The sequence below is a fragment of the Mastacembelus armatus genome, chromosome 11 (genome assembly GCF_900324485.2).
Source record: "Mastacembelus armatus chromosome 11, fMasArm1.2, whole genome shotgun sequence".
Classification (NCBI taxonomy): domain Eukaryota; kingdom Metazoa; phylum Chordata; class Actinopteri; order Synbranchiformes; family Mastacembelidae; genus Mastacembelus; species Mastacembelus armatus.
Window position 1 is genome coordinate 9,362,738 of NC_046643.1, and position 8,279 is coordinate 9,371,016.

The 8,279-nt window shown below is 43.0% G+C and overlaps 1 protein-coding gene across 1 annotated transcript; it reads left to right on the forward strand.

The window, feature by feature from the left end:
• The first annotated feature begins 892 nt into the window (after positions 1–892).
• On the forward strand, positions 893–7,598 carry LOC113126446 (acetylcholinesterase collagenic tail peptide-like). The gene is made up of 18 exons (XM_026300455.1): positions 893–1,084; positions 1,722–1,843; positions 1,955–2,064; positions 2,168–2,287; positions 2,512–2,556; positions 2,669–2,695; positions 3,862–3,933; positions 4,070–4,132; positions 4,239–4,265; positions 4,368–4,412; positions 4,662–4,697; positions 4,777–4,857; positions 5,216–5,312; positions 5,391–5,530; positions 5,627–5,746; positions 5,857–5,986; positions 6,553–6,655; positions 7,301–7,598. The coding sequence occupies exons 2-18, from the start codon at positions 1,741–1,743 to the stop codon at positions 7,368–7,370; spliced, it is 1,389 nt and encodes a 462-aa protein (XP_026156240.1). The 5' UTR covers positions 893–1,084; positions 1,722–1,740; the 3' UTR covers positions 7,371–7,598.
• The last annotated feature ends 681 nt before the right edge of the window (positions 7,599–8,279 follow it).

An 8,279-nucleotide genomic window follows, 5' to 3' on the forward strand; every position in this document is an offset into this window, starting at 1 on the left:
TGTGATGGACTGGTGACCTGTCCAGGGTGTACCCCTGCCTTTCACCCAAAGAGAGCTGGGATAGACTCCAGCTGATCCCTGGGACCCTGGTTAGGAATAAGCAGGTATAGATGATGGATGGATGGATGGATGGATGGATGGATGGGCTACAAATCACTACAACTCCCACCCAGTTAGATCTGGAAACAAGCTTTCATCTGGAACACATGCAGGACATAATAGCATCAGATACAATTAATTAGTATTTTGTAATTAATTTCATTTAAATGGTGATCTATGAGAGAGTGCATGTAACCATCAATTCAGATGCCCTATGAAGAAGTGTTTAATATGTTGTAACATATAATCAATGGCGCCACCATGTGGTCAGGTACAAACCTCATGTTTAAGTTTCCAGTCTCTTACTCCCGCATGCTCAAAGCTATAAATATGCTTTCACTTCCACATTATGCAGCTTTTCAATTCTCCCAGCAGCAGCTTTCACAATGCATTTGTATAATTAATACAGTGGACCTGTCTAAGGGCATATTATTTAGCAAATTGGAAAATCACACCTTTCAAGGATGTTGTAAGGTTTACATCCACCTGTAGTCATGAAAATACATAATAGAGTTACTACCAGGCTTATATTTTTATAAAGTGCTTGTAGTGGAATTATGTAATAATATAGAATATTGATATTGTCTGATGAACCTTCCATAAGAGGGCGCCATTTCCATGCTGGGGACCATCATCACCACTGTGACCACAAAACGTGTCAAACCTGAGCAAGTATGCAGATTTAGTGTCACACACACACGCACTTATCCAGCCAGCTGTCCTGACGTCCATCCAGATGACACAGCTCTGATCCAAACCCTCTGGCACTGAGCTGCCGCTGCTGCCACTCAGTGGTCTCTGCTGGGCATTTAGCGCAGGGAGAAAAACGTCCTCTCTCAACTCAATTGTGTTGTTATTGAGCGGCGGAGGTATAGAAGCGGGTCGATAAGTGGATCAGATTTATTGGTGGTTCAGACTGGCTACAGGACGCCAGATGTCAGAGGAGCCCCGGTCTGTAGGACTGCACGGCGCGCGTGTCTTTTAGGTGAGAGGAGCCCCAGGCAGACAGCGCGTCTACAAGCGCAAGGTAAAGGGGAGCTTGTGCTTTAAAAGCCATTGATGTGGATTTCATTGCCTCCACCGGAGGCAGCTGGATCATCAGGACATTAAGACAGGATGCAGGTTTGATAAGGAGCAATAGAAGCTTCTGGAGCCATAATAGTGAAGACAGGTTTTTAGCATCATTTCTGCAAAACACGTGGTTCAACACGAGACTGTAATTTTTAAAAAAAAGGATTTTCTATGATCTTCTTATCTCACTGACCTGCAGTCGCAGAAGGAATCATGAAGTGATCATGCTATAATCTGAATGATCCTGTGATAGTCTTACTACTGTTGATAGACTTCTGGTGACTTCTGTCAGTGAGTGGTCTAATTCTGGCACTGTGCTGAAAGGGGTTGGTGCACGGTTGGAATTACAGCGGTGGTTGCATCTGCTGCAGTGTGGAGCTGCAACAGGTTTATTATGCTGGCAGGAGGGTGGAGGATGGAATTCAGGGAGTGATGAAATAGTGACACCCTCAAGGTGGTGTAAAAAGGAAAAGTGACAGCTGCGCAATAAGCCCAGGCAGCAGAAATAGAGGTTGGGTGTGTGTGACAGCTTGTGTACTACTGTGTTTTAGGGGAACGTAAACCAGCAGGATGGGCCTGGTCAGATCTGCGGCGTCCTTCTACATTCTTCTGTGTTGTGCGTGGGCCTTGTCCCGTCACTCTTACACGCACAGCATCCTCTCTGGCCGGTCAGGTGAGTTGTCCACCTGTGTGTGATCTGAGTGTATTGTAAAACTGAGTGAGCTGAGTTATCCATCACAGCAGACTGCTAGTGATGCTCACTGCTTTCTGTTTTTCCTCTCAGCCCTCAGGTTGCTGGAAGAGCCCATGAGATTTGAGCCCTGTTGTCTCATGTCACCACCTCCGCCGCCACTCTTCCCTCCGCCGCCTCAGCTTTGGAAGCGAGGCAGCCCTGTAGGTCTCACTCATGCGGTCCTGCTCACACGAGTATCCTTTATTTAAGCACATTAGACACCCTGTAAAAACTGTCTTGGATGTTGTGTTTCTGTGTTTGAAGGATGGTATAAGCATATTAGAGCCGAGTGTGTATGGAGGAGAGCAAGTGGAAATACAAAAACCTGTGATACCGGGTTGTCCACCTGGACTTCCAGGACCCCCGGGGCCCCAAGGCCCAGAGGTAAGGACTTACTTCCAAATGAAATTCCACACACTGTTGTAAACCTCACATTAGTAGCTGCATTGCATTTCTTTTCAGTCTGATTAAATCAGAGGACATCCATCAGTGTAATCAGTCTACTTCAACCATTTCAAAACCAAATTACCTTTTTTTATTGATCTACAAATGTACAATGCTCAACATGGGATATGTGAGCTGAATGTGAATTCCGGGTCATATTTCAGGGTCACACTGGATTACCTGGCATTAGAGGACCAAAAGGAGAGAAGGTGTGTACATTTTTTGAGACATATCTCTTAATATGTTTTGCTATAGAGGTACGTGTGTGTGTGTCCTCTGTTCCTCTGGTGTAATCACAGATCCATCATCTCTCCCCTCCAGGGAGAAATTGGACGACCAGGGTCAAAGGTGAGTTGCATCACCCTCCTCCATGTCTTGTTCACTCATTCATCTCTCTCTGGTGCATCTTGCTTGTCCTTGGAATAATGGGATCTGGCTTGGATGCCTCCGCTGTCCCCTCTATGCATCCTCAATCTCTGTGATGTGATTTGTCTATTGATGTGCTCGGAAAATCCTTTGCAGCCGGTAAATGGGTTGTGCTAGGGTTATTCTCAGCAGCAGCTGGTTAACCATGTACTGTAGCAAATCATTCTCCCACTCACCTTTCTTTCTTTCACTTCCCCTCCTCTTTCTTCTTCTTCATCTCTGCGCTCTTTTCCTTGGCCTGCCTCCATTAGCCCTCATACTGGACTCCAGTCCTGCTGATCCAGCCTCTCCAGGACTACACGTCTGCACTTTAATCTCCTTAAGTGCTTTTGCTCTCTATGATATATCATTCCATGCAGCAGCAGGTTCACGGTGTTTCTACAGGCTGCTGTTTTAACGACAGGCAGCTGAATAAGAGCACACAGCCAGTATGGCGGGACGCCCTGGGATACTCGTCCAGGTGTCACCAAGATGTGCGGCTGTTGTGTAATATATCTGGCTCTATTGCATGATCGATTAATGTTTTATTCGTGTCCACTAATTAGAAAGTTTCAGTGGCACAGGTACAGATTGTGATGACCTTTTAGGAAGTCACATGAGGCCTGTTTGAACTGCTTATGTTAGTGATACTTTTATGCAACTTCTTTTCTTGTACAGGCAAGAGAATAATGAATGTGATTAAGGATTTTCCCAAAAAGTTGAAGTAATTCTTTGAGTATTAAATCAAAATGCAAATGAGATTTAATAGAACTAAAGCAGCACAGGAGTTTTGCAAAAATTGCATTGTCAGAATAGGTTCTGTCTTGCTTTCAAACAGATTATCAGAGTCCTGCGTGTTACTGTGCAACTGATAAAACAATTATCAGCTCGTATTAGACCTGCTGATATTTTAGGGCTTCTGTGTGTCTTCATAAATCAATCTACTTTAGTCTGTCATAAATCCTTCATTCAATTCAAACGAAACAACCAACCAATTCTTTCAGCTTTACTTTCTTCTTTCTGCAAGTTCCAAATAAAAAAAAAAAAAAAGGAAAAGTTATTTAGGAATTCATAGTAAGCCGACTGCTGTTACATTTGTGTTTCTGTAGGGTCGCACTGGTGCTCCAGGCCTTCCAGGGAAACAAGGACTACCAGGATGGCCTGGTCAAGAGGGACCCAAGGTATGTGTGTTACCAAGTACTAACAGATTTTTGTGCAGAGTGGCTTCTTATTGGCGCACTGCTGTGATACATATATGGCACAGCACAAATAAAGCATGTGACACTGACAGTAATATAGGTGTTTTTTTTAAAATAGGGTGAGAAAGGAGATACAGGACTCATGGGATTACCAGGACTTAGAGGACCACCAGGGACAAAGGTTAGTAACAACTTCACAGCATCATTCACACAATCATGTGCACATTGGACTCTTACTGGGTTTCCTCCATCTAATCCACTGTTACACTGTTCATCTGGCTTTTCAGGGTTTACCTGGTTACAAGGGAGAAAAGGTAAATTCAGACTCACATGTTCCATAGTGCTGTGACTGTTACTACTGAACTGTTATCCCACATTTCACCTTTTTTCTCCCTTTCCTTTTTCTTTTTTAAAAGGGGGCTCGTGGTGACCCTGGGTCAGCAGGACCGAAAGGTGATAAGGTCTGAGAGGAATGTTTCTTTTATTGCAGGTTCTGAAATTGTTTGTGTAACTGCATTAACTCTCTTTCTGCCCATCTTTGACACTGAGCTTAACTCGTGATCTGTTATAATACATTTCAATATTTGATTATGGGGTTGAAGTCCTCTACAATACCTGTTTTAATAAGACGTCTGTCTGAGAGGCAGGTTAGTCACGGCTCCTGACATGTTGACTTCTCTCACGTCAGGTTCTGTTTTCTCTGTATACAGGGTTCCATTGGTTTACCTGGGATGCTTGGCCAGAAGGTAACAATAATTAAACAATGAGGATACATAAACTTATAAATTTTTAAACTTATAGATCTTCAAATTTGCTCTTTCCCAGGGTGAACAGGGGCCAAACGGAGAGCCAGGAGTCCCAGGGAAGAGAGGACCCATTGGGCGGCCTGGGAAGAGAGGTAAACAGGTAAGGAGGGGAAACAAGCAAGAATAATACACAAGGTGTGTATTTGACGTGTAATCTGACAGGACCTGCGTATAAGATGCATGTTGGCATATCTTAGTCACATTTCAAACACATCCTGACAGCATCACCTAACCCAGGTATGGAACACTGACACCCCGCTCAAAGTTTAACTTCTGCGGGCACTGTAGGGTTTTTGGCATCTTCAATCCTTTTAGTATAGACATGTGAAACTGACATTTTTCCCATGAACTGTATTGTCTGTGCTATGCACCAGGGACAGTGGCCTGCAGGTCACTTTCAGTGTATATGTGTGAGTGTGTGTATTTTCTAATAGTGTAATTTTACCTGGTTTGCACAGGGCACAAAGGGTCAAACTGGAGACACAGGAATCATGGGTCCACCAGGTCCCCCTGGTCCAACTGGTCACCCTGGGCCACCTGGTCCACCAGCCTCAGGTAACACACATGCACAGTCATAGCTGCACAATCAGCTTCAATGTATTATATTGCAACCACGTTCTGTGTTTCTTGCAGGTCTCTATGTAGTAGGAGAAAAGGGAGAAAAGGGTCTTCCAGGTCCACCTGGTCGCTGTGACTGTTCATCCATTCTTGGAGCCAATAATGCTCCATTTGGAAGCTACACCCAGCGTGGAGGCCCCAGTAAAGTCCCTGCAGTAAGACCCTGTTCCTTCCCAATATAACATTTCAACCAGAAAATGCATGTCTATACTGTATTACTGATTTGCTTTCACTGATCTGTGTGTGTATAGATATTTGTTGTCAACAGTGAGGAGGAGATGGGCCGACTAAATGTAGACAACACAATAGCATTCAGGAAGGATCAGAGGATGCTGTACTTTAAAGACAAAGATGGATGGAAGTCCATACAGGTAATGACTATTGCAATACTGAGCTGTAACACAATAGATTTTCACGTTAAGTTTTCTTTGAAATAACTTGACAGCCATTCTCCTGCAAATCCACTTGTCCACCTGTCTAGCCCTTCCAGCCATTCCAGTCCACGGAGAAAGTCCCAGACAGGGTTGGTGTGTGTGGGGATGGAAAGGTGCAGGCCCAGCATGGAGAGGAGTGTGATGATGGAAACCAAATTGTCACTGATGCTTGTCTCAGTGAGTTCCATGCCTCTACTACTCACTCGCACACAACAGAAATGGCCAGTAATGTAAAAGTGAAAAAGTCGGTTAACAATACTAAACCAATTGTTTGATAATTGCTTTTAAACAAGGCTATTTTCAGACATTCTTAATACCATTCTGTACACTGTACCACAATTTTAGAATAAAGTTATTTATGTTAGTCTAAAACTCAGAACGTCTCATGAACCTCAAAGTGGTTTTAGGTATTTTGCTGCACAAACACCATGTTGTCATATACTCAGCTGCTGTTGAGATCCCCTGCAGAGCCTAAGCCCAGTAGAGCACAGACATAGCCCACATGGCAGAGAATAAAAGCAGTAAGCACTGTGAAACCTTTCCTTAATCTTTCATTGATCTAACCCTCTGTCTGCCAGCCATCCACTCACCACTTGACTGTTCAATTAAATTAACAGAAAAATGCTGTATTGGCATCACTGAAACACACAGGACTGCCAATGTAATTAGTAATGTCCTCCCTCTTTTGCTCTTTCTTACCTCTGCGACTACACTCTCTCATCTCCCTCCCTTCGTCACTACAGACTGTAAGTGGGCCTACTGTGGAGACGGCTACCGACACGAAGGCATGGAGGAGTGCGACGGAAAGGACTTTGGTTATCAGACCTGTAAATCCTATCTTCCTGGGTATGTTCACCGACAGATTTCAGTTTGGATACACAAAAAAGTTAAGGACAGACCTCTGTTGTTGGCCAACATTTCACAGAGGTAGAGGTCTTCCAAGCCAAGATAGCACAAGGCAGTTCCTTTTCAATCAGCAGCACATTTATACTGCACCCAACTGGGGACTGTAAAGATCATTTCAGTGAGCTACATTACTTTCTATGGAACTGTCCAGGTGTGATGGTACATTGTACTTGCACCAAGTGTTGTGCAGTGTTTTAGATGTTTGCAGCATACAACCCTACATGTTTTATAGTTGTGCTTATACAAAGAGAGTTGAGAATATCAATACCACTCTCATGTCTGTCACTAATTAAGAAGCTAAATCCAGAAAGCAGTGTAGTACAAAAAGGGACATAATACTCCAAATAAGAAGCTGCAACCAGCAGATACTTAGCTTGGCATAAAGACAACGCTAAAATGATCATCAGCACCTATGAAACAAACAACTTCTATTTTCTTTAATGCATAAAAAAAACCAAATTGTGAAAAAGAAAGCTGGGTGGCTTAGTGTTTTCCTGCATAACCCGTGCAGGTACCCAGTGAAAGCATACACTTGATGCACTCAGTTGTCATTGCTAAAACAAAGCTTTTTCATGTATTTTGCAGATCCTTTGGACAGCTCAGATGCACCGACTCCTGTCTCATTGATTCCACCGGCTGCAAGTACTTCACCTGAAAAATTAAAAAATAGTCATTGCAACTCTTTCTGATAATGGGGTTTATACTTTAGGTCTCTGCTAAAGTCTTACCCCTGAAAAGGTAACTGGTGGACTGAGACAGATAGTACAAAAGGGAATCGCTTCTGCCAGCTCTGAGCCCTGAAATGTCATGAGAGGCAGCTTTAAATGGGCTGCCCCCCCTGAAGGCGTAATTCCTCTATTGGCCTCAGGGGGAGCTGCTCTAAACCGTCACACACAACTGGCTGCAGCACTGTTCTGGACACTGGTGATGGTGGGAAACATTTTAACAATTTAATGATTGTATTATATGAACTTGTTATAATGTGAATGACTTTCTGACTGTTATTGCAAAAATAAGCTGTGTTCTGGACTTCCTCTGTAGCAAGAGGGAGAAAATGAGCCTTTTCCAAAAGGGCAGAGGTAGCATCAATACTAATGTACTGTATTGTAATACGCAAATCAGGTGTAAATGTGTGCAATGTATTAGAAAACATGTATTTATGAAATGCAATGCTGTGATATTGCATGTAAATGTGTATCAGTGCACTAGCCAAATTATGGCTCTGTAGAAGTGAATGTGCCACTAATCCGACAGACAGATATGAATGTCACAGTGCAGCAGCAGCAAAAAGAGTAGCACTGGGTATTGTAGCTGCATGAAGAAACTGCTTAGTTACATGAAAATGACATTTAATTCAAATGTATTTCAGTAAAATGTGAAGAATTAATAATCTGTGTGCATGACTGTAAATTTCATAAAACAGTACATGAATAAAGATTTGGTCTAACACTTGTCCTTGTTTATATGGACGCAAAGCAGTGAGATATGAATTTGAACTATAACAGGTCCTGAATGAGAAAATTTAGAAATTTTGTTTTCATTTTGTTTCAATTTAAACAACTTG

Excerpts from the sequence above, each read along its gene's own strand:
- LOC113126446 (XM_026300455.1), top strand. The coding sequence starts at position 1,741 with ATGGGCCTGGTCAGATCTGCGGCGTCCTTCTACATTCTTCTGTGTTGT. Across the intron at positions 3,934-4,069 it reads CTGGTCAAGAGGGACCCAAG|GGTGAGAAAGGAGATACAGG; the intron begins GTATGTGTGTTA and ends TTTTTAAAATAG. Across the intron at positions 5,747-5,856 it reads ATGGATGGAAGTCCATACAG|CCCTTCCAGCCATTCCAGTC; the intron begins GTAATGACTATT and ends CCACCTGTCTAG.